General features: G+C 40.8%; 1 protein-coding gene across 2 annotated transcripts; it reads left to right on the top strand.

The window, feature by feature from the left end:
• Window positions 1–697: 697 nt before the first annotated feature.
• Window positions 698–22,579, top strand: PPP1R17 (protein phosphatase 1 regulatory subunit 17). 2 transcript variants are annotated; one of them, XM_003282279.2, is made up of 5 exons: window positions 866–987; window positions 6,091–6,208; window positions 9,165–9,317; window positions 10,662–10,814; window positions 21,321–22,579. In XM_003282279.2, exons 2-5 carry the CDS (start codon window positions 6,127–6,129, stop codon window positions 21,398–21,400), a joined length of 468 nt encoding a protein of 155 aa, XP_003282327.1. In that variant the 5' UTR covers window positions 866–987; window positions 6,091–6,126; the 3' UTR covers window positions 21,401–22,579. The 2 variants fall into 2 exon arrangements, with proteins under 2 accessions (XP_003282328.1, XP_003282327.1); XM_003282280.1 differs by lacking the exon at window positions 9,165–9,317 and having other exon boundaries at window positions 698–987.
• The last annotated feature ends 2,340 nt before the right edge of the window (window positions 22,580–24,919 follow it).

The following is a 24,919-nucleotide window of genomic DNA, read 5'->3' as shown; positions in this document are numbered from 1 at the left end:
AACATAGACCCTTCCTCTCCAGAAGACAGCGTGTCTCCCCCCTCCCCCACCTTGTTTACACATCCACTCATGAGTGCCTATGTATTCCTAATATTGGTACACTTGGCTTTGTTCCTTTGAAGGAGGAAATTTTTTCTGGCCTGCACACTATAACCCATAGAGTTGGGGGCTGCTTTCTTTGCTATGTGCTGTTTCAAATGCTCTCTTTGGTGAGAGGTATTGCAAGTGGTTACGAGCATGGACCCTAGCATTTCATTACCCCATTCAAACCCTAGCTTCACCATGTGGGGAGACCTTGGTCAGATGATTTGGTAACTCTTGAGCCCCAGCTTACTCATCAATAAAATGGGATGATGACTGTAGCCCATCTCACAGGGTTGGCATGAGGGTTAAGTAAGTAGATATGTGTGAAGTCTCTAGAAGAGTGTCTGGCATGTTGGTAGCCTTACATACATGTTAGCAGTAGCTACCCTTCTCTTCCTCCTCATGATAATACTTTGAGAAGCAGCAGTAGTGATTGAAAGTACTCTGGATTTAAACTCAAATAGGTTTGAGAGTCGAAATTAGCTGTGGCCTTTCAAATTGGGCATATCACTTAACTTTTTTGTGCCTCAGTTTCCATATTTACAAAATCAGGCCAAAAAATCCATTGCATGGGAATTCAATGATGTAGCTGGTTTATCTGAATTTCTTTGGTGTGCACACTGGAAACTCAAAGCATGACTCTATATTGTACTTTTGTAATGTACAATTATTACTATGGAGAGCAGCGATGGAGATGTTAGTCCTCTTTCCTTCTCCATCCCCCTTGCCCTGGTGCCTGTGAAACAGAGCATCCCCATGGCAACAGCAGCAGCTGGTCCCTAGATAAGAGGAGCTGGAGCCGGCCAGCAGCAGCCACTGCCGCAGAGAAGCCAGGCCCAGCTTCGGTGAGCACACACGCCCTCCCTGTCTCTCGCCTTCGCTTCCCTGCATCTGCACCGATTGGTAAGTGCTTCAGATTTTTACTCCAAGAACTTTTGTGGTGAGAAAAGCAAGTTTCCAGTAAGTTACTAGGACAAAGAAGGCTGTAGCTGGTGGCACCGGGTTGTGCTTTATGGAGCAAGGCTAAGCTGGGGCTGAGTGGAGAGCAGAAAAAGTTACCACTTTCAAGTCATTCTTCCAAGGGAGGGAAACGAGTCCTGTAAAAGCCCGAATCCTCACAAACTCATTTGCAAAGTTTCAAGATGAAGTTGGTGTATCTGCATATTCACACAGGATAGAGAGGTTTCTCTTCCAAGGCTGGGGAAAGTACAGAAAGTATGCTTCTCAAAACACATTCTCCATGCCCTACTTTAAGTCAGTCTCTCCTCCAGGAATACTGCCAATTTAGGTTTTCTAAATGAACAAATCTGATTTTAAAAGATGGTACTTTTTGACCTGAATTCAATCCTCTGGTTAAAAAGAGGTTTGACAATGAATATGTATTTTACATAGCCAGAGGGTACATTAACGAGATAGCACATAGGCTGTGGATACAACCTTCTACCTTTTTATTCTATCAAGTAAATCAAGACCTGATTACTTTGGGGGATATTCTTCAGAATACTGTAGAGTAAGCTAAGTGTCAGCTCGCTTCTGAGAATCAGTTTTATTATGCTCCCAAGACTTAGAAATGGGTATTCTGCGGTTGGTTTTTGTCTTGAACTATTCTCATCTCGTTACCAGCTTCAGAGAAGGCCAGAGATGGGATAAGGAGATAATTCTGATGGATCAATTTAGATAGACATATAATCACAAACAGAGGACTGAAAGATCCAAGAAGGCCCCCCACACTCATGAAAGTGTCAGTGTGCAGGACCTGGGCTCGGGGCTCCATACACATTCTATGCTTAATACTCTCAGCAACCCTGGAGAAGAGCCAGCCGCTATCTTCCCCCATTCAGCAGATTTGAAAACTAAATTTTTGAGAGAACAGATAACTGTCCCAAGTTCACCCAGCTAGAGAGTGGTACAAGCAGCCAAACATGGGCTTCTACCTTATATTGACTCACAGTATCCAATCTTACAGGTGAGAGGAATTTTCTTCCCATAAGTTAAACCACACATTCTCACATCCAACTGAGAAAACTGCTCAATGATAAGAGAAAAGATAAAAAATCCAGACCAACTTCTGACCACACACTGAACCAACTAATGTGTTTCAGCTCCGCTGGTGTTACCTTTCCGCAATATAGGTCCCTTTTCTGGCACCCAGTTCCTTCCCCCTTTCAGTTCCTGTTCTCAAAAGAGAAGGTGACCTTTGTCATTAACAATCCCTGTGTATTGTGACATCAATTTACATATTGCTGCTGTTAGTGGTATTTGCATTTACAAACGTCTTTCTGTGAAAAGAAAGGTTTTGTCCCTTGTGAAAAGGAAGGTAAGGATTAGTAAGAGGAAGTTACAAGAGTTTAAAATCTGAAATCCTGAAATCCTTTCTCAAACCCTGAAATCATATCTCTTGGTCTCTTGCATGCTATGCTGATTACCTACATTCTGTCAAACAACCACCACCAGAAGAATAATTCAGATCAACAATCTTTCATTCTCTAATTAAGAAATCTGAAACATTTTGAAAACCAAAAGGTTTGTTGTTAAGTTCAACACAAACTCATTTGGTAGCAAAGCCTGACCTGAAAGAATGTGAATTTTTTGTGGTTTGTCTTTATGTCACTTAGTGTGAATATTCATAGTTTTGCTGCAGAAATAATGGATGTGATTGCTGGTGCTCCTTGAGACCCCTCTAGAGCTGTTATATAATTTAAACAGTCCTGATTTCCACAGCACATTTGGCTCCAGGCTTGTCACAAGGGTGGGTGGCCAATATTTCAATGACAATAGCAGTCCACGTCTCTGTGTGTTAGAATTCAGAGCCCACACTGAACCAATAAGTGGCAAAAGGATGTTAAAAAGGTCACAAGTCTTTGTAGTAGACACAGTTTACGAAAACACCCCCAAATGTGAAGTATTAGATAACAAGCCTCTCTGGAGGCCCTAGCTTTTTGGTTGAATTCTGAAGATGCAGAGGACCAATTATGTAGGCATGAAAGAAAGAGCTGGTGACTTAGAAAGTTCCCAAGTTACAGAGAGTTGATGAAACCTTCCCTGGGCAGCCCAACAAGTACAGCATCCCTTTATGACACCTGCTTAGGGTAGAGACTGAATTAAAGAGAGGAAGGCATGGGTAGAGTCAGGAATAGAAAATGGAAATATTCCATTTCCTATGTCAAGAATTAGACTGGCTCATGTCTTAAAACAGCTCACTCATAAAGAGCGCCCCTTCTCACTGAGGATAGAAATGGACAGTGAGTTGGGAGATGGGGTCATTATACTAACAGGCTACGACAATTATCAATAAGCCAACACTAAACTCCAAACGTCTTTCCCCTCCACCTACTTGTTCTTTTCTTTGTGTGAAAAATTTCTCCTAAGAAGTCCATAATGACATCATTCATGATAAAAGTATCTTCTAACCCCATGAGCAAAACACATCCTGCACAGCATGGGATATTTTTGTAATGTAAAATCCCAGATCTGGAAATTGTCTCTCCGCCCCTTAGCAAACACTCTTGCTGGTTCACCACCATCATTCTTTAAATCACACTGATTTGAAACAGTGTTGTTTCTCCCATAGACAAGATGAGCTATGCTGCGGAGGAAGCATGTGTCAGTTTTGTGATGAATCACTGGTTTCCCTCACCTTGTCCAGGGGCCTCTGACATATTTGATTATTCAATTCATCGGCCAGAGGCAGGCTTTCTTTTTCTAGTCTGGTGCTACCATAGCTGCTTTGCTCATAGGAGGCCTGGACCTCCCATGGCTCAGCATCTGAAAGAAAAGTTCAATTGCTTTTTAGAATCTTTTCATTACACAATGGGTCTTCCTTAGCCAAAAATCTAGCGTGGTAGATAGACAACATTACATAAAAATAGCTGCCACTTGGATTATGACTACAATATGCTAAGCATGCAGCTATGCTATTTCATCTTCACAGTTACTCCACCCAGTAGGTATGATTATCTCTATTTTACAGATGAGGAAATCAGGGTAAGCTCAGGGGACAGAGAGGGACATATGTTTCTGGATGCGAGACTGTGTGGGCACCACAAAGATGTTAGCCTTTGCAAATTTTATTATAGCAGACTTAACTTGTGGGGAGAGGGGGCCAAAATGATTCTATTACATTGGGCTCCATTCACTCTCACTACATCTTTAAGATTTAGCAACTTCTTCGAAGTCATATGGCTTTTTAGTTTAAGAGCTGAGATTTAAACTAGGTCTATTTGACTCAAGAATCCAGATTCAAAATAAATAATGTGCTATTAGGCACATAAGAACAGCCATAGGATCCAAGTAAAAAAAACGCCTTACCTTTCAAGAGTTGGGGAGAGGAGAAAGGTACTAATACCAGATAGGACCTTCAGTAGATAGTAAGTGCCTGGCTTCAAATGATTACTCTGATTCTAAGTGTTTTACTAATGGTAGATCATTTCAACATTTTTGAGCCTCAGTTTCTTCTTCTGAGGAATGAATATTTTCAACAGATCCCCTATGGGGTAATTTTCAACATAATATGTATGACTGGGCCCATGACTCTGCCTGAAGAGGAGGAAAATTGGTTAAATAGGTACATAAGACCATATCTGATGCCGCCTTGAGACCTCAGCACTCATCCTGAGTGATGTTCCCATGGCCCATCCAAACTAACAGCATACTTCCTGATGGTCGCAGGGAGTTGACAATCTCTATACAAACACTGAAAACAATGGTCTGAATTGATTTCTGCTGAAGTCACTCAGTACAATCAGTCTGCACAGAGTGACACTAAAAGCCGTGCTCAAGTGATCAGTTAATAGCTCCATCTGCTATCCAGTGATCTCAGCACACAGAGGAAGAGACCCTCCTGCCTTTTCAGAGAAGACTGGTTTATTCCTCAAAAGGCAACAGAGTTGAACTCATTTTATGAGCTTGAAACATTAGCACAACTGGTCTGTGTGTTCATCTGCATGCTGGTTGTCAAGAAATCTCACAAGAAAAGAATTGGTTGGGTGATTTTAATCTTATTTATTCCTCCCCCACCACTCTTGCTATGGTAGGACATGAGTAATAAATGATCTAAAAAGAACTCAAGATACAGAATCTAGCCAGGCTCTAATGAAGATTTTCTATAAATCTCAGCTAATGCACTTCTCCTTCAGACCTGACACATATCCATTCTGGATTTCCACTGCTCCTGGGCGACGGCTATAACTAATAGCTCTGGAAAGTTCAATGAACTTTCCAGGAAAGATGGAGGGTGGGGAGGGGGACAGATTTGTTCTCACGTCTGGAATCCCTAGGGAGAAAATAAAGATCTATCCAAAATCCAGATTTTCTCCTACCATGTTTCTACCACCATCATAACGTGGATGGGGAGGTAGTCTCCTTACTTCATACAATAGCTGTAGAATGTAATGATTAAAAAAAAAAAAAAAAAAAAAAAGCAAACAAGCAAAAAACCCACAACAGAAGCCTTATTCAATTCGGGTTCAAAGGATTCATTTTATTTTGAAGAGACTCAGGTGTCTAATGGAAGTCAGCAGGACTGGACCTGGATATAGCCTTGGCTATTTAATAGATGACTAAATTAATTAAATTTTCTGAGACTCTGTCTCCTCATCTGTGAAGTAGACATAATCCTACTTTGCAGAATTCAACAGAAAAAACATAGGCAAGGTTTAAGCATGATTTTCTGTGACTCTCAGCTAATTCACTTCACATTCAGACTTGACAATTGCTCATTCTGAAACTCTCAAAAAAGTGTCTCTGAGAGAGGGCAAATATTGGACATTTGATACATGACAGTTATGAATAAATATGTCGGTGTGAGGGTGGGGGGGGTTCATTTTATTTTGGCTTAAATCTCAAGTTTAGAGTTTCTAATAGCCAAGTTCAAGAAGCACATATAAAGAAACAGGATTGGATTGGGAACACAATAGCAGGTGCTCAACAATTGTATTTACTTAGTAAATGAATGAATGAATGAATAAATAGAGCCATACTTATTAACTGTTTTTTATACTTCCTCAGTGCTAGAGAAGAAATACATCCACCCACCCTCCTTTGATGATGTCCACTGAGCAAATGCAGCCACTGGAACTCTCAGAAGACAGACTGGACAACCTAGACCCTCGCTGCAGCCACTTAGGTAAACAAATGCTCCATTGTGAATGTCAGTGGTGGAAGTCAGAAAAGAGGCGTGTCAGCCATGCAGTTTGCAGGCAAGTCAGAGAGAGCCCCCCCGAAACCTGATAGTCTGTGCCTTCTGGTGACAGCCAACACCAGATGGGCAGGCAAATAGCCATGGGTCTGTGGGGTCTGCCATGTAAATACTAGCTGAAGCACCAGTAAGAAGTTCATTAGACAGAGAGAGAGAAAGAGAGAGAGAGGAAGCATTGTCCTGTTTTTCTGGGTCTGACAGAGTCCCAGGCAGAGCATTTTTGAGGCAATAAATGGAATGTGTCAGTATAGCTTGTTTCCAGTATTTCCCGACACACTTATACCCCTTGTGCAGTGCCAATAAAATATTTCAAATATCTCTCTTTGCCTATCAAGACAGAATTTTAAATAGCCTTTTTCTGCTTTATTGTCAATCTGTTTCCTTTCCAGAACTGACTTTTTGCATAACCTTTGTAATGAAAATACCAGAAACATTTCTGCCTCTACCCATTTCTAAAAATGAGACACTCAGACTTTTGATGGATGGGCCTTTTGCATATTCATAGCCTTTGTCTATGCCTCGCCTGGTTATGACTCCCCCCTCCTCTACCCTCTCCCCATTTGCCATCAAGATATTTTATGTTCAAGATTTCTCCAAAAATGGGGAAAAGTGCAATTGAAGTAAAAGTCAAAATTAAAGCAAATGGCTGTGCACTGAGCAGCATCCTGGGGTTGAACTGTAGCCCATGACAGGTTTGTACCTCCAGAGACCTACAGCAGGGCAGTACCCATTCACAGCAGCATTCATTTATTCAACACATGACTATGGCATGTAAAATATTGGGGAAAGATTAACTGTGCTATGTGGCAATAAACTTTTAAAATTGTGTTTGCAGCCAGACATTAAGATATATAGTCCCAAGAGGCTGGGTTTAATCTTGATACCATAACCTGCCAGCAGTGTACCTCTCAGCTTTTTACCTTGCTTTCTGAGCCTCAGTTTCCTCATCTTCAACATGGAGAAGAGTATAACACCGTTGTAGACTTAGCATGAGAACTCAATGAGATCATATGTTCAGGGATAGTATTCATATTTAACAACTGATAAAGCATAGGCATTGAAAAATCAGAAAAGGTGTAATAAATGAATGAATAACAGAGTTTGCATCTAGACACACCAAGGTTTAAGACATTTAATCCTCAACATTTTAAGGAAATTTACCCAAATAGTTTTTAAATAAGAAAGAGAGAAGGAAAGAGAGAAATTTACCTGAATACTTTTTAAATAAGAAAGAGAGAAGGAAGAGAAGGAAATGAAAGGGAAGGGAAGGAGCTAAAATATCCAATTACTCTTTTAAAATTTCTCCATATTTATTCATATCTGTAGATCTAGCCAAACTTTATCCAGGCCATAGTTAGAGTGTCCAAAGAAGACAAAAAGCTTCACTGTCTTGTGGCTTCTTTGAATCCTAACAGAATAGTTCCTTATACAAAATATATTCCAGTTTATTCATCAAGCATTCATTCAACAAATATTTATTAATTGCTGCTGAAGAGTTAAAAGATAAAGCACCTGTCAGTAAAGAGGTCAGAGAAGACATACGCAGAAATAATAACTAGATCATCTTTTAAATATGTTACTTGAACAAAAATGCTGTGGATATTAAGAAAATGAGAAAGAACACTCAGGACTGGAGTTAATACAGATAGATTTATGAAGATGGGAAGCTTTCCCTTAAGTTTAGTGGAAGGTTACAGGGTGAGCAATGGCCAGAGTGAATATTTTGGGACATCTGAAATATATCAACTGTACCAGATGCTTTGCAAACATTAACAATTTTAGCTCTCTCTCTCTCTCAAACACACACACACACACACACACACACACACACACACACAGATTTAATATTAATATTATCTCCACTCTAAATATTGAGAGAATATTAAAGTTTCTAGAAATGAAAATCCAAGTTCTCAGAACTAGAAAATGATAAGAGTCCGTGTTTGAACTCAGATCAGCTTGACTCCATTTAAACATTCAACATCCATTTATTGGAGGGAGAGGCAATTAAGAATAAAATTACAAAAACACTATAATCCTTAATCTCCAGAAAGTATGTGTCTGGAGCAGGGGGTAAACCATTATGAAACAGTGAACCATTGCTGAAACAATGACAGCGAAGCCCAAGGCAGAACAACACAAAGGATAGAGGAGTAAGAGGGAGCAGAGGAGAGACTTGAATGGGCAGGGCGTGATCAGATTGGATTCATTACCCGTAACGACTTCTGATAGACTCGATGTAAAAGCCAGGCTTCAAAGCTCTGGTGGTAATGCAGAGGATTGAGAAAAATAAATAAATGAGCTAGAAGACAGTAGGATCTTGAGTTAGTTTGGGCAAATAGGAGGGTTACAAAGCCAGGAACAGTGAAAAGACAAATACAAAACCCTAGGTCTGGATCACCAGGAGGATGAGACTGGCACAATGATGAAGGCAAGTGAGAAATTCACTGAGGACCGAGGGAACCCTTCTAAGATCGAGGGAGATTTACTGGCCTTTGGGGTCTCCAAAGAGAGCAAGTCTTGAGCAAAAAGAATGGAGGCGCGTTTAGCAGAGAGTACCTATTCTCCCATCAGAAAGTTAACTCAAACCCACTCCGTGGCTTGCTGGACCATATTTTTTAAGTTTTTCTTTGCCTTGGTGATCCATCCATTTGAGTTTCCTTAATTTGGAGTTTTACAGCAGTCTAGCTTTTGATTTTGTTATATGAATTTATGCAAGGCTAATAAAGTCCTTTGTGGAATAGGCCACAATAAATAAACACTTTTCCTTTTCAGGCCAAATCACCTCTGCCTTGTCATCAAGTGCAATTAGGAACCAAACAGTTTGTGACTGGATCCTTAATCATGTTATATTATTTATTTCTTTGTATCCTGTCAAAATTAGATGATCTTTCAGACCAGTTCATTAAGGACTGTGATCTCAAAAAGAAGCCTAGAAAGGGAAAAAATGTACAGGCCACCCTGAATGTTGAGTCAGACCAAAAAAAACCAAGGAGGAAAGATACACCGGCGCTGCACATCCCACCTTTCATACCAGGTAATGGACAAAGTCATCTGCACAGCTCTAAAGGAGAGCCACTTGCCACTAGGTTGCATTGGTCATACACATTTTTCCTTAAGTATTCAGGTATTTTAAAGTAATTTGTGCACTCCTTACCTCTGTATCTCTTTATTAGTTACAATATAGCAAGCTGCTATAACATTTAGATACATTCTAAAATATTAGAGGCTTAATAAAATAAAAGTTTATTTTTTTACCTACCAATAGTGAAACCATGGGGTGGGGAGGCAAGCTCTGCTCCAAAGAGTCATTCAGAGACCCAGTCTCATGTGTTTTGACATCATAAACACATGGTGAGCAAAGTCACCACAAGCGTCCACAGACACGATGAGTACCAAGGTCCAGCAGGCATGGGAGGTAGACAGAGTGGAGGATTGACAGGGAGATTTACATGAACCAGGCCTTCATCAGTCACGAGGCCTCCGCAGACAATGAAGTAAGCTGGGAAATGGACCCAGCTCAATGCCCAAGAGAAAAGCAAAGCAGTCTGGTGAACAGCTAACATGTCTCTGTAACACCCTTGGATGTGATACATGACATTCTCTTATTCTCAAAAGTTTTGACTTGTTTTGCTTTCTCTTCTTCCTCCCTCTTGATCACTAATTTACTGTCATCTCTGTTCACAACACACCTTGAGGGTTGCAAAACAAATGAAACATAGATCTTTCTGGGAATGATCTTTCAGTTTTCTAAAAAATAACAACAGCACATAATAGCTGAAATATGTAGTAAGAAGTGACATCATAAGGGAGTTCTTAAAAAGGACTGTTGGGGCTCAGTGTGGGTAGTGAATTGTGGAAAATTTTATGCAAGAGGCTGTTTTTAGAGAGCTACTCAATGATGGAGAAAAATTTCACTGTAGCATAGAGGTGAGAAAGCAGGAGGGTGGAGGTATCAGGGTGGAAGTGTGCAGATGCAGCTTGCAATACATCAAATGAAATCCTCTGGCTGAAGAGGGTGAGATTTGGAGGCAGAAAAACTTGGGCTCAACTGTTCTGTGACACCTATGAGCTGTAATACCCTGGGCGCATTTCTTTGCCTGACTTCCCTCAGCTTTGTGATGGTGGCCATAATACTAAATTCCTCAGGGTTTTAGTGAGGCTAAAATAAAATCAAGCATGCAAAGCCTTTTGTATAGACAAGGTTCCTAGTGGAGCCTCAATAAATACTAATGCTTCTTATGAAAAGACTTGCTTTATTAAAGTAAGTTTGGAAAGCTATATTGACTGTCTTCACCAGATGTCTATAAATATGCAGTCCTCATATATTAGGATATATGTATTTGACCCTGTTTCTCTCTGTGTTCCCCTAACCACGCAGGTGTGTTTTCAGAACATTTAATTAAAAGATACGATGTTCAAGAGAGACATCCAAAGGGCAAAATGATCCCTGCTCTTCATAACACTGACCTGGAACAGAAAAAGCCAAGGAGAAAAGACACACCTGCCCTGCACATGTCCCCCTTTGCAGCAGGTAAAAAAGCTGGTGCAGGGCATTTGCAGGGGGTGACGGGGACAGGTCAAGAGCCTTACCATCTGGAGGTCCCCAGGGCCTGGCCATTGTCCTGCTCCAGCAAGCTGCGTTGTCCTGAAGTGCTCTGGGGAGAAGCCACACTCAGTGCTACCTTTTAGGTTTATCTCTACTAGTAGCTCCCCAGGGGCTGATCTGGGGATGGGAAAGGGTCAGAGCATTACTCATGCTTCAGCAGAGCTGGTTGAATTCACTGAGCCAACAGAATAGAAATGTCAGTGTGTCCTTGAAAAGAGCTGGAATGCCCTCCTCCCAAGGCTTCCACGGATTTTGCGTCTTATGGCTGGTTCTCCTGAGATACTTGGACTAATTGGCCAAATCCTCAAAATGAGAGACAGAAAAAGAGATGCAGAAATATGGATAGCTATCTTAATGTGTGTCAAATCAAACAAAAAAAAATCATACTGAACTATGAGCACAACCCCAGTCTGTAAAGGAGCTGCTCTGTGAGATATAGTTCTTGGCTCTGAGAAGTGCAAGTTGGGGAATAAGACATGTATATTCACAGCTAGAGTATGACTCTGTGTGTATGTGTGTATTTTATACAGATTGTTGTGGGAGTGACAGAGGGGAAAATATGCTAATGTTTATTGAGATCCTACTAGATGTTAGGCACTCAGTTTGTCATGTCTCATGGATTTTTTTTTAATTTTATTATTATTATACTTAAAGTTTTAGGGTACATGTGCACAACGTGCAGGTTTGTTACATATGTATACATGTGCCATGTTGGTGTGCTGCACCCATTAACTCGTCAGTCTCATGGATTTTTATATTAACTGACTAATGTAATAGAGAGGCTATTATCTCATTTTGCAGATTAAGAAACACAGAATTTAATTAACTTACTCATCTGCTTTAAAGTCTTATGTGGATAAAATTGATAGATGGCTAATTGGTTGGATCAAAGATGAGATGACTAGATGGATAAGAGAACAGATAAAATTATGATCAAGATCAAACACTAAAGTGTGGCAGAATTGGGGCTCAAACCCAGGTCTATCTCACCTTTGGGCAGTTTTTCACTGATCTGTGCTGTGGTTTGGAATTTTAGCATTATAGGAATAGAAGAAACACTCTGGGGAGAAGATAAAATTTGGCTATTGTTATAAAAACCATATTTCCCCACTGTTTCATTTAATAAAGAAAAAAATTGAGAAAACAGCTCAGAAGAAGACATCATGACAAAAACAGTCAGGGACTTAAGATCCCCAGCCACGTTAGAGGCTCTGGTTCTATGCTCCATGGGATTTGTGTTCTCTGCATTTCTGTCCTTGTTCCTCCACCTCTTCTTCTCTTCCCACCTCCAATTACCTCTATCTATCCCTTCGTCTTCACCACTTACCTGTATACCAAGATGAATGGTGGGTTTATGACCCCACCTAGTCATGCCAGGGACAACTCTCTGTCAGTTTCTTTCACACACACACATTTCTACATACCAGCTTTTCTTTTTTTTTTTGAGATGTAGTCTCGCTCTGTCGCCCAGGCTGGAGTGCAGTGGCGTGATCTTGGCTCACTGCAAGCTCTGCCTCCCGGGTTCACGCCATTCTCCTGCTTCAGCTTCCCAAGTGGCTGGGACTACAGGCGCCCGCCACCACACCCAGCTAATTTTTTTGTATTTTTTGTAAAGGCAGGGTTTCACCGTGTTAGCCAGGATGGTCTTGATCTCCTTACCTCATGATCCACCCGCCTTGGCCTCCCAAAGTGCTAGGATTACAGGCGTGAGCCACCACGCCTGGCCTAGTATACACACCAGCTTTTCTAAGCACTGACTACATGCAAGCTTCTGAGATCATGCACATATGCTAAAAGTACAAGGAGTTTAGGACATGCAGAAGTCTAATCTTCAAACTGTCTTCATTCTTTTAACAAATATTTACTGAGTACTTGTCATGTCCTGGGCTCTGTTCTAGGCAATGGTACAGGAAGAAAGTCAATAACGATATAGATAAATGCATAATAGAAAGTCTGCTAGGGATAAATGCTGTGAAGAAAATAAAGCTAGTTAGATGAAGAATGGGAGATAGAAATTGCTTCTTTAGATTTCCAAGGTGCACAGGAAACCCTTTCCAAGGAAGGGATATTTAAGCAGAAACCTCAGGAAAATGTGGGTGTGTCATGGGGGTAACTGAGCAGAGTATTTGAGGCAGAAAAGACAAATCCAAGAGTCCTAAGGCAGTGATGTCTTTGGCTTTTGCTCAGTCAATATTTATTGAGTGCCTACTAAGTGCCAAGCAGAGCTCAAGTGCTGGGCATACACTGAAAAACAAACGCCAAAGAAAAAGTCCTTGCTTTCGTGGTGTTTATATTCTAGATGGGAGAGATAATTAAATATTTGGTGCTAAAGCAGGGAAAAGGATGTTTCTCTAAAACTGACAGTCAGGCAAATTGGACATCAGAAGATGACTTGCTCAGAAAGAGGAAAGGTTGTGAGGACTGCCTTTATTACTTCCCTGGGCAGGATCTGTTGGCCCTCAGTAACATCCTGCATCAGCCATTACCTCATTTAACACTGAGTCAACTGTGATGGCCCATCACAGCTCTCTTACTTCACTGGGACATGAAGGGTAAAACTGTTCCTGTTTTCTAAGAGAAAGGGGAGCAAGCCAGCACGGTATCCCAGTGAAAGGGCCTTCACAGATGATTTTTTGGCAGTATTCCGTCTTCTTTCAGAACAGTTTTAATATTGGTCATGGAGTCCAGAGATCTTGGAAGAACTAATTTAAGAATAATAGACAACAGTCACAATTTGTTAAGTTTGACTGCTTCCCAAGGGAAGAAGGAACTGTTACATGGTGATATTTCCATACTAGCAGTTTGCAGTGTTAATGGAATATAGGCCTACCTCATTCCATTTGTCTTCACTTTTTTGTGCTTTTCAGATATTGGTGGTTTTTTTTTTTTTTTTTGACCAAATTGGATGTTTGTGGTAACCGTGCATCTAGCAAGTCTATTTTTCCAGCGGCACCATTTTTTCAATAGCATGTGTTAACTTCATGTCTCTGTATCACATTTTAGTAATTCTTGCACTGTTTAGAATTTTATTATTATTATCATTATTATATCTTTTATGGTGATCTGTCATCAGTGATGTTTGATGTTACTATTGTAATTATTTTGGGGTGCCACAAACCTCACCCATATAAGACTGTTAACTTAATCTATAAGTGGTTAATGCGTTCTGTCTGCTCCACTGACAAACCATTCCCCCATCTCTCTCCCTCTCCTCTGGCTTCCCTATTCCACGAGACATAAAGATACTGACATAAGGCCAGTCAGTAACCCTACAGGGGCCCCTAAGTGTTCAACTGAAAGGAAGAGTTGCACATCTCTCACTTTAAATCAAAAGCTAGAAATGATTAAGCTTAGTGAGAAAGGTATGTTGAAAGTCAAGATAGGCTGAAAATTAGGTCTCTTGTACCAACCAGTTAGCCAAGAACCAGGTTGTGAATGCAAAGGAAAAGTTCTTGAGGGAAATTAAAATTTCTACTCCAGTGAACACAGGAATGATATGGAAGTGAAACATTCTTATTGTTGATATGGGGAAAGTTTCAGTGGTCTGGATAGATTACACCAGCCATAACCCTTCCTTAAGTCAAAGCCTAATCCAGAACAAGGTCCTTACTCTCTTCAGTTATATGAAGGTTGAGAGAAGGGAGGAAGCTAGTAGAGAAGAAAAGTTTGAAGGTAGCAGAATTTGATTCATGATATTTAAGGAAAGAAGCCATCTCCCATAAAAGTGCAATTTGAAGCAACAAGTGCTGATGTAGAAACTGCAGGAAGTGATCCAGAAAATCTAGCTAAGATAATTGGTGAGAGTGGCTACACTAAACAGTAGTTTCTTAATGTAGATGAAACAGCCTTCTATTGGAACAAGATGCCATCTAAGCCATTCATAGCTGGAAAGGAGATGTCAATGCCTGGCTTCAAAACTTCAAAGGACAGGCCAACTCTCTTGTTAGGGGATAATGCCCCAGTGACTTTAAGTTGCAGCCAATGCTCATTTACTATTCTGAAAATCCTAGGGCCCTTATGAATTATGTTAAATTGAAGCTGCCTGTGTTCTATAAATGGAACTACAAAGCCTGGATAAAGGCATACATGTTTACAGCATAATTTACTGAATAATTTAAGCCTACTGTTGAGACCTACTGCTCCAAAAAAAGACCCCTTTCAAATTATTACTGCTCATTAACAATGTACCTCATCACCCAAGAGCTCTGATGGAGGCACACAAGGAGATTAACGTTGTTTTCATGCCTGCTAATGTAGCATCTATTCTGGAGCCCATGGATCGAGGAGTTACTTCGACTTGCAAGTCTTGTTACTTAAGAAATACATGTTTTGCAAACCTAGAGCTGCTATAGATAGTGATCCCTCTGATGGATCTGGACAAAGTAAATTGAAAACCTTCTGGAAACAATTTAGTATTCTAGATGCCATTAAGAACATTTGTGACTCAAGGGAGGAGGTCAAAATATCAAAAATAGCAGGAGTTTGGAAGAAGTTGATTCCAACCTTTATGAATGAGTTTGAGAGGTTCAAGACTTCAGTGGAGGACGTAACTGCAAATGTGGTAGAAATAGCAAGAGAATTAGAATTAGAAGTGGGGCCTGAAGATATGACTGAATTGCTGCAATCTAATGATAAAATTTGAATGGATGAAGAGTTGCTTCTGATAGATGAGCAAAGAAAATGGTTTCTTGAGATGAAATCTACTACTGGTGAAGATGCTCTGAACATTGTTGAAATGACAACAAAGGGTTTAGAATATTATGTAAACATAGTTTATAAAGTAGCAGCAGGGTTTGAAAGGATTGACTCGATTTTGAAAAAAGTCCTGCTGTGAGTAAAATGCTCTCAAGCAGCACCACATACTAGAGCAAAATCTATTGTGAAAGGAAGAGTCCATCAATGCAGAAAACTTCACTGTCGTCTTAAGAGATTGCCACAGCCACCTAACCTTCAGCAACCACCACTATGATCAGTCAGCAGCCGTCAACACTGAGGCAAGCCTCTCTAAGACTCAGTGAAGACTCAGATAATCATTATCATTTTTTAGCAATAAAATATTTTTAAATTAAGCTATGCTCATTATTCTTAAAGACATAATGCTATTTCACATTTAGTAGGCTACAGTATAGTGTAAGCCTAACTTTTATGTGCACTGGGAAACCCAAACATTTGTATGGCTCTCTTTATTGTGATACTTGCTTTATGACAGTGATCTGGAAGAACCTGCAAGATCTCTGAGGTATGCCTGTAATAAAATTTTTTAGAAGTCCTGCAAAAGGAATCATTTTGACTTTGTATAACCCAGATCTGATCTATTTTCCATGGAACATTTTTTGGTACTACCTATTAGTCTTATTAGTTTAGTCATTCTATAGGTTATGCTATGATATGGGAAATTCTGCCTTAGAATTGTGATATGGCTTAAATCAACTTTTCACCCTTTTTTTTTCTTTTTCCCTCTACCAATAGATTGTTGTTCCCAAATAAGACGAGAAGAAAATAGAAGCATGGGCAGGGTCACATGTTTTCAGACTTGCTAGGAAGGAGCAGAGCTAGACAGGGTGGTGCAGAGCATGAGGAGTAATGGAGAAATGGTCCAAGGACTGGGGGAGGCTCTGAACCTCCCTCATCTGTGTTTCTCATAGGTTAAGTTAGATCCTACCTAGGTTAATCCTCTAATCCATCACATGTTTTCCCTCAAGCTCTGCCTCTGTCCAGGTCCCAGTTACCTTTCAGTAGTCAGCCAGCTCGAAGCCTCTGCTATCAGACCCCTTCAGGTCCAAAATGACTCTTTTGTATTCTTAACTAACTCTGTATTAATCACAGCATACAAATACCCAAAACTTTGTCATCTCTTTTAGTATTGTCTTTATTCTTCTTGTTGCCTGTATTGTCACTGCTGTTTAAATTGACTTACATCAACAACTTGCATGATGAATTCATGAGGAGTGGCTGTGACTGCCTTATGTTTCTGGTACTGATCTTGATATCTAGTCCAATCATCTCTACATAGAAATACTCACTACATATATGCCGGTTTGATGTTTTATCTGGCAATCACCATTTTGCAATACCTGATGGAGACTGATTATTTTCTGTTCGTGCTTGTATCTGTTTTTATTGAAGACTTTCTGGGAGAAGACTTGGTAGAGAAACAAAAATATTTATGGGCAGGGAGCCATCCTAGTATACAAAATTGAACATGGGCTTTAGATTCACAAAGGTCTAGGTTTCATCACTGGTTCTGCTCCATACTAGCTTTGTGACTCTGGACAATTAACATAAACTGTAAAATCTTTCTTCATTTTGCCCATAAATCTAAAAGGGGACCATAAATATGTCTCCCAGGGCTGTTAACACAATTAAATAAAGTACATCAACCACTTGGCAGAGTTCTTGGCTATCAAAAACTCTCAACAAGTGTTAGTTCCTTCCATTCTCTATTCAATCTTTTATTCTTTGAGAGAAATCAAACCATTTCTGAAGGTGAGAATTGTCTAAGCCACAGCATTTTACTTCTCTGTATAAACCTGCTGATTCAAGGAACATCCTAATGGGTTGCGCTCTGTTTACTTGGCATGAGTGCTGCCTACATGCCAATATCTACATCCTAAGAGAGTAGCTTCCCTATTGAATCAAAAATGTTTATCAAACAACACAGAGTAAACAAGAGTTGGGGGTGGGGAGGGGGAGAGGCTGTATAGCCATAGCCTCTGTATACATTATGGAATTCCTTGAATCAGCAAATCTCTATATCATAAGTAAGTGCAATTACAGATATTGTGTGATTCTAGCTTTCATTAGCATATTAGCTGAAGTACTTTATTTTTGAAGTGCTTTTTAGTAGCTAAAGATTTGGCAGTAATCGAAATGGTAGTTAAGCTGATAAGGATAGAGCCTTCGGCAGATGTTCAGAAGGACTCACATTGGTTCTAATAAGGGTGTTGAGAGAAACTCACAGACAAATACACTCTGGAGACATCTCCTCTCATTAGCCCTTGGCAAGTGAAAACTGGACAAGGATCCAGTCTCTCTTCTAAATCTCTTGCTAACTACCTTCACTCCCCTTAGTTAATGAGCTTACTTGATAGGTTTCAACTGCAAGCACAGCCCTTCAAAGGGGTCATCTCAAGCTTCTCTGCCAGACCCAGGCTTGCTCCCAGCTGAGCCTATGGTTGCCAGGGGCCCTCATCTCAGTGACTGCATGGCAGAAAGCATTGGTTCTGACTAGTCAGATCTGGGTAACCAAGGCCTGCTTAAGAGTAAAAGAAGTCTTATTAGAGGTTTGTTGCAAATGGAACCATGAAAAAGGAATAATGAGGCTGGAAGCATTGAAGAGAATCCTCCTGGAAAATTGTCCATGAGCTGTGAACATTTGGGCAGTTTGGGACATCGAAGATCAAAATCCTGCACTTCTACACTAGAAAGGGATCAGGATGTCCACTGAAAGTGACACATCTTCTGTCTTGCTGGGAATAGAACTTTCTCTCTAGTGTGATTTATCGGAAGAGGTGGTGTCCTAGCCCTGGCTCCCTGAGACCACAATGTAATGTGCATGAGCTATTTTAGATGGTGCTCTGGGTGGGATTGTGTTCTAAAACAGCTTGCTTCAAAGCTGATTGGCCCTTGGAGACTTTGGACTGGCAGTCTTGGTCTTAAAACCCACTAAGCTCTTACAAGCAGCCAAGTTCCCTAAACTCTTCTGTATAGAGAGAGTACGAAGGGAAGGAAATGACATTTGCTAAATCCCTACTGCATTCTAAGTCTTGGGCCTGATGTTAGCATATCCTTAGAGAATCTCATGGTTCAATAGGGGAGAACGATGTATTGTCCAATGATTCCTACAATATGAAATATGCTGTAACGGAGGTTCATGTACGTTGTGGCTACAGCCACAATGTAGGCCTAAGTCTATTTGGGGACATCACACACTGTGGAAGATACAAATTACTTTTTCTCCAATCTTACGGGTGAATAAACTGAGGTTCAGATAGGTTAAGTGAGTGCTCAAGGCTTAATGATCACCATAGGCAAAGCTTTCTGGCTTCAGGGTCTGCATATTCCTTTAAGGGTGCACCTCTGCTTCCCCTGAAAGCATGAGGGTCAGAAGGAGGTTAAACCAGACCAATGCTTCCCAAACCCAGGCCATCTTCATGTCACCAAAGCATCAGGAACAAGAATGCAGTGGTGACATGTAGATACTCCTGATTTAAGGCTCATCCTAAGCAATGATATCCATGAAATCAAGATTTCTATGAGCTACCACATATTTTTTCATTATAAGACATTAAAATTAATTCTTAACTATATTAATACAAAATGCTGGTTCACCCTCTACTTGAAATTATCTCCTGTGCTCCTGTGGACAGCCCAGCCTACTTTGAGAAGGGATGGCTGTGATGATTTAACAGGCTTTTCTTATTCCTGAAATCCCAGGAACTTTTGGGGGAGTCAGCGAGGAGCACATTCATATATGATTAAGTTTCCAGGGTACCAAAAGTAACCAGAAAGTTGATCTGGATTTGGGAACTTAAAGGCTGTTGCCCACTTTGAATCAACTCAATTTTGGCTTAATGTGAAGAGATATCAAGCAAGGAAGGATGGAAAATTTTGGGGCTCAGCATAGCTAACTCTATGTTCTCCTGCCATGCTAGCCTTAATTCCGAACAGAAATCCAAATCTCTGTGCAGCTGGTGTATGAGAAATATCTCCCACTGTGTTTCGTAAGTGATTTATGCAAAAGCTGTAGTTTCAGCCAGACTCTTGAAATTGTTTTTCTCCTCCAATAAATACCTGCTAATTGGTAAAGAACCCACGTGAACAAACTAGGAACTGAAACAAATGAATAGTCACTAAGATCAACACATAGTTTTCATTAATTTACTGCTGCTGAATGGAGTCCAGTGTGGTAGAAAGGCCTCTTGTGGTGCACAGCTTCTCTTTCTCAAGTGTAGATCTTTAGGAAATGCTTCATGGACTGGAAGGCGTCTCATTATGAGAAGGAAGGAGGCAGTGCGAGGCAGTGGTGGGGAAGCTGGCTGGAGTGGGATGACGGGGACCATGGAGGACTGGCCTTCCATCACAGCTTCCTTTGACCTTTCATTAAAATGACCTTACTTTACACATCACAGGATGAGCAGAACCATGTGGCCCTTCTTGGCTGGTCCTTTCTGGGGTGATCAGTCCAGAAAATTGTGCTCAGACTTCTGAATTTCACAGACCAGTAATTTTTTTTTTTTTTTTTTTTTTTGAGAAGGAGTCTTGCTCTGTTGCCCAGGCTAGAGTGCAGTGGTGTAATCTCGGCTTACTGCAATCTCTGCCTCCAGGATTCAAGGGATTCTTCTTCCTCACCCTTCCGAGTAGCTGGGATTACAGGTGCCCGCCACCATGCCTGGCTAATTTTTGTGTTTTTACTAGAGATGCGGTTTCACCATGTTGGCCAGCCTGCTCTCTAACTCCTGACCTTAGGCAATCCACCCACCTCGGCCTCTCAAGGTGCTGGGATTATAGGCATGAGCCACCATGCCTGGCCCAATAAATTTTTTAAACAAAATAGTGTGGAGCCCAACATAGGAACAGCAACTTTTTATTTTGCTTTATAAGGTTGCATTTTAAGAACCTTCTAACATCTCTAAACTTTCATAAAAGAAAGGATATTTTAATCCCCAAAAGAAGGAAAATAATCTCAAAATAAAGAACAGCTTTTAAAAGTGTAGGCATACAGCTGTATGAAAAGCTCAGTACACTTTCCTTATTTTCTCATTTTGCTCTGAACCGTGTGAACGTCATCACCTCCTGGCACAGTACTGACATTTGGAAATGGCATGTCCAGAGCCTGAGCTCAATATTTCCCTGGATGTAGTAAAATGCTTTTAAGTTTGACTTCCTGAGGCTTACCAGTTCTTTTCAAAAGGAAAATAAACGAGCAAATATTGAAGGGAAAGGAAAAGCCGACATTTAGTTGCTCTGGGTTAAACATTGTGACATATATCTTATTTAATTGTCACAATAACCCTTTATAATAATTGTTACTGTCCTCATGTTATATTGAGAAGATTTTGGTGTGAATGTGTTTTCTGGCCCAACACAAATTAAGTGAGTGGCAGAACCGTGAGTGCAAAGCAATTGGTTACTTTCCATCCTACCATGCTGCAAGCTTAGGAGCAGAACTTAGAGAAGAGGATGAAGGTTGCCTCTGACTTCCAGGTGGTGCATCCCTTTGTAACCAGAATCGTGTCCTCATTGAGCACCTCTGGGAAGCCCAGATAAAGCCACCCAGCTCCTTCTCTGGGTTGGCACTTTTAGCAGCTAGCCTTGTAGACACTAAGAGTTTTCTGGGTTGCCATGCTCCTTTGTACTGTGTCTATCTGCAAGATTGCCTAATGTTTTAATTAGAGGCACTTAATTGCAAGTCTGTGCTTTGTTTTGCAGGTGTGACATTGCTCAGGGACGAGAGACCCAAAGCAATCGTGGAAGATGACGAAAAGGATGGTGACAAGATAGCTATTTAAAGATAGTTCCCCTGAGACCACTTGTAAATAGGTTAGATTGGTTCCCTGTGGTGACCTAGAGAAAAAATAGACTTGTTTCTGCTCTCATTTTTGTCATCGTCTGACTTTAAGATTCAGACACCTTCTCCCCAGGAGATGTATGCCATCAAATTGCCAGTCACCTCTTTGTCTCTCTCTTCTTTCTGAGTATGGTTTCTATTCTGTGTTTTGAATTTTTATTTTCTAATGCAGTGGAAAAGAAACAGATCATCCTAAATGAGGAGGTAACAGAGAAAGCACTGGGGTTCGGTTTCTGCATCTTCTGGATCAATTCATGGAGCAGAGATCGTGGATTACATGGGCTCCTTCTTGGTTTTTGCTGCTGGGCAGGACTTGACTTAGCATCATCCAAGCACCAGTCCAAGTGGGGTTCCCTATTGCCAGTTAGAGAGGTGAGAATGTTTGGACTCTAACTCACCGAATGCTTTGGAGACAAAGGTCTTTTATTTCTCCTGTTCTATCTTAAGAGTCCAAATGTCTCTGGTGATGTTCCTAAGATGCTTGTCCCAGATACTCTAAATGTGAATGTATGAACTGGGGGAGTCAACCCAGCCCACCATGACTTGGCTGATGATACCAGAGGCAGAGAGTGCTGGTCTGTCTGGGAAGCTTAGCAATGTATCTTCAAATTTATTTTTGTTTTTAAAAATATTTCTTAAACATGCTGTCCCAATATTTGTGAGCTGTGTCGTGTCACAAGTGAGTCATTATCAATGGTAGATAAAATATCAATGTTCGTGATGAATTTACTTTAAAAAAATTAAGGTCAATGAAAGCCATTCTGTTATTTTTAGCATTCTCACTTATTTAGACTCTATTACGCTTTCTTGGATGAGAGGGGAAAGTGTGGTGTTAGCTAGTGTACAGAGGTCTGTATATTGTCCTTGCCCCAGGTTGCAATCTGTGGATGCCCAGGGGAAGGCATACAGGCCTCATCCACCAGGCAATAGACAGGAGAGAGGTGAGAACTATTTTTAGAAGGAGGAAAAGTAGATACGCAAATTGTCACAACTAAGAGTGATAATTTGGTAGCTCTGTATGTATGCTGGTTCCAAATATTTAATCCCTTCTGTCTTTCTGTTCTCACAAAGATGGAAAAGATGCAAGAGCTTGCCGGAAATAAAGCTACATCTATCCACATCTCTGTCCTTGTGCATTTCTCCTAAGAATACCCAGTTTACTCACAATTACGAAGAGCAGAGGTTGCAAAAGAGACTCACAAAGTTTTGCTTTGTTTTGCTTTTGTTTTTGTTAGGCCTGCAGAGATTTTAAAATGTTTGAATTTGCCATTAATATTTAACAATCCAGTCAGGAGAAGTGATGTAAAATTCTGGATTTCCAGATTCTCTTAGAAAAATATCTCAAGACCTGTCAATTTTGGGCCTGATTAGAATCATGGCAGCATCAGCTGGAACTGAGTACAGGATGCCCATTTTAGAAGGAGCAAGCATTCCCGTTCGCCATATGCCCCACCTGGAGTATATCATCCATTGACTCTAGTTTGGAGTCCCCTTAGTGAAGATGCATGTTGTAATCCTAATGATGTCCTCTTTTTGATTCCTGCACTCCATGCTCTGCTCCCACTTCTGATGCCCCAACCACAGCTTTGGGTAGAGGGGAATAAAATTGTGACCGGGTGCTGGTTAAGGCATAATTGGTGAAGGAGGGCACCATAAAGTCTTCACAAAACCAAAAGCAATTACAAGTCTATGGATAAGAGGATAGTATAACCACCAGCAGCAATGTTTACAAAGGGATCTTTACTCAGAAAACACCGTCTCACCTCATCCTATCAGATTTGCTGTATGAACACAGAGTACACCTGCAGCCATGTCTGCAGAGATGCTCGATAACTTCTGAGGCTACTCTGAAAACCTTCATCATTACTGACTTCCTGGGTTAAGGTAGAAAGTAGACCAGCTGTTGTGGAAATAAAAGCCTTGGGTCTAGCTTCAACTATGTGATGCCAAGCAAGCCCCTGGAACTCTCTGAGTCTGGTTCTTTATCTTGAAAATGAGGATAATAATTCTTACTTTGCCTTGTTCATAATTTGAGAATTAAGTAAGATAATGGATGGCAAAGAGCTCCATAAGCTAAAATGCCCTATCCAACTGTAACACAGGATAATTTAAAGACACCTTCAGAGTTTGCACAGTGTTTTTTCCATTGCCAAATCCCCATTGCCTGAGTATTGAATGGGCAGCAATTATGAGACTCAACTCACGGCATCTGAAAGACTTCAAGTAGGGGGATCCCATCAATTATATGGCCTTAAATGAAAGACCAGACTTTGTAATAGAGTCTCAATCTTAAAAGAGCATAGACAGAATGGTGAGAGGCAAAGCCAGACAAAACATAACAAACCCTGGATATCACTGGGTGACTTGGGTGGAAGCCAAACCTCCCTCACTTCCTTTGTCCCCTGAGGACTTTTTCTGGCCAGGTAAAGTAGAAATTTCATTAGCATTATATTTCAATTAAAATAGTTCTCAGAGCATTGTGAACAACTTCCCTCCAAATGAATAAGTTACATTAAGAAATTAAGGGAGCCAGGTGCAGTGGCTCATGCCTGTAATTCCAACACTTTGGAAAGTCGGGGCGGCGGGGAGCATCACTTGAATGCAGGAGCTCCAGATCCGCCTGGACAACGCAGGGAGACTCTATCTCCACAAAAAAATAAAAAATAAGCTGGACATGGTGGCGTGCACTGTGATATCAGCTACTCAGGAGGCTGAAGTAGGAGGATTTTGTGAGCCCAGGAGGTTGAGGCTGCAGTGAGCTGTGATTGTGCCACTGAATTCCAGCCTGGGCAACAGAGTGAGTCTCTATCTCAGGAAAAAAGAAACAAAAGAAATTAAAAGCATTACAGGGTAGCCCATTCAGAAAGAAGGCTCAAACTAAAAGAGGCTTCTTTAATGGAACTGGCAAAGCAGTTAGCCATTTGTTCATTCTGAAGGCATCTACCAGGAACCCAGGCTACCTGAAATGAGGAGGCCCTAGATGTGCAAGACTTAGCGCTCTTTCAAAAGCTTCACACAAAGCCTTTCTTTAAATCCTGACACCCTTTAAAAGCAGTTGGCTGAGATCACACAGCCAATTTCTAATGCCTAATTATCACTTGAAAAGGCAGAGGCTGGTGTGGAAGGATTGGGGAAGAACCATAAAGGACTCAAGCAGTGTTTCCTTTTAAATGCAATTAAGTGAATTTTCCCTGTGCTGTCCACGTTGTTTTCTTAAAACAATGATAGACTGAGATCCCATGTGGTTGTGAAAATAAGTTAGCAAAGCAATTATTTTTGCTAGCTGAGAATAAGAGGCTGGTTACATGATGGATTTTGTAGGATCTTTGTCATCCTGTGTAAATGAGGCTCCCTTGCCACTTGTAATTTGTAAGTGTGAAAGTGTTACTCAAAAATCTTCCCAAGGCAGGGAGTGAATGCGCAGGAGATGCATGAACTGAGAATATACTCTGCCAGTTTT

Source organism: Nomascus leucogenys, chromosome 17, assembly GCF_006542625.1.
Source record: "Nomascus leucogenys isolate Asia chromosome 17, Asia_NLE_v1, whole genome shotgun sequence".
In the NCBI taxonomy this organism is placed as follows: Eukaryota; Metazoa; Chordata; class Mammalia; order Primates; family Hylobatidae; genus Nomascus; species Nomascus leucogenys.
Note: the sequence above shows the minus strand (reverse complement) of the source record. Positions and strands in the feature narration are given on the sequence as shown.

Bases quoted from the DNA above. Each gene is read 5' to 3' on its own strand.
- PPP1R17 (XM_003282279.2), top strand. From the start codon at position 6,127: ATGATGTCCACTGAGCAAATGCAGCCACTGGAACTCTCAGAAGACAGA. The intron at 6,209-9,164 runs GTAAACAAATGC...TGTCAAAATTAG, and splicing joins CCCTCGCTGCAGCCACTTAG to ATGATCTTTCAGACCAGTTC. The intron at 9,318-10,661 runs GTAATGGACAAA...CTAACCACGCAG, and splicing joins CATCCCACCTTTCATACCAG to GTGTGTTTTCAGAACATTTA.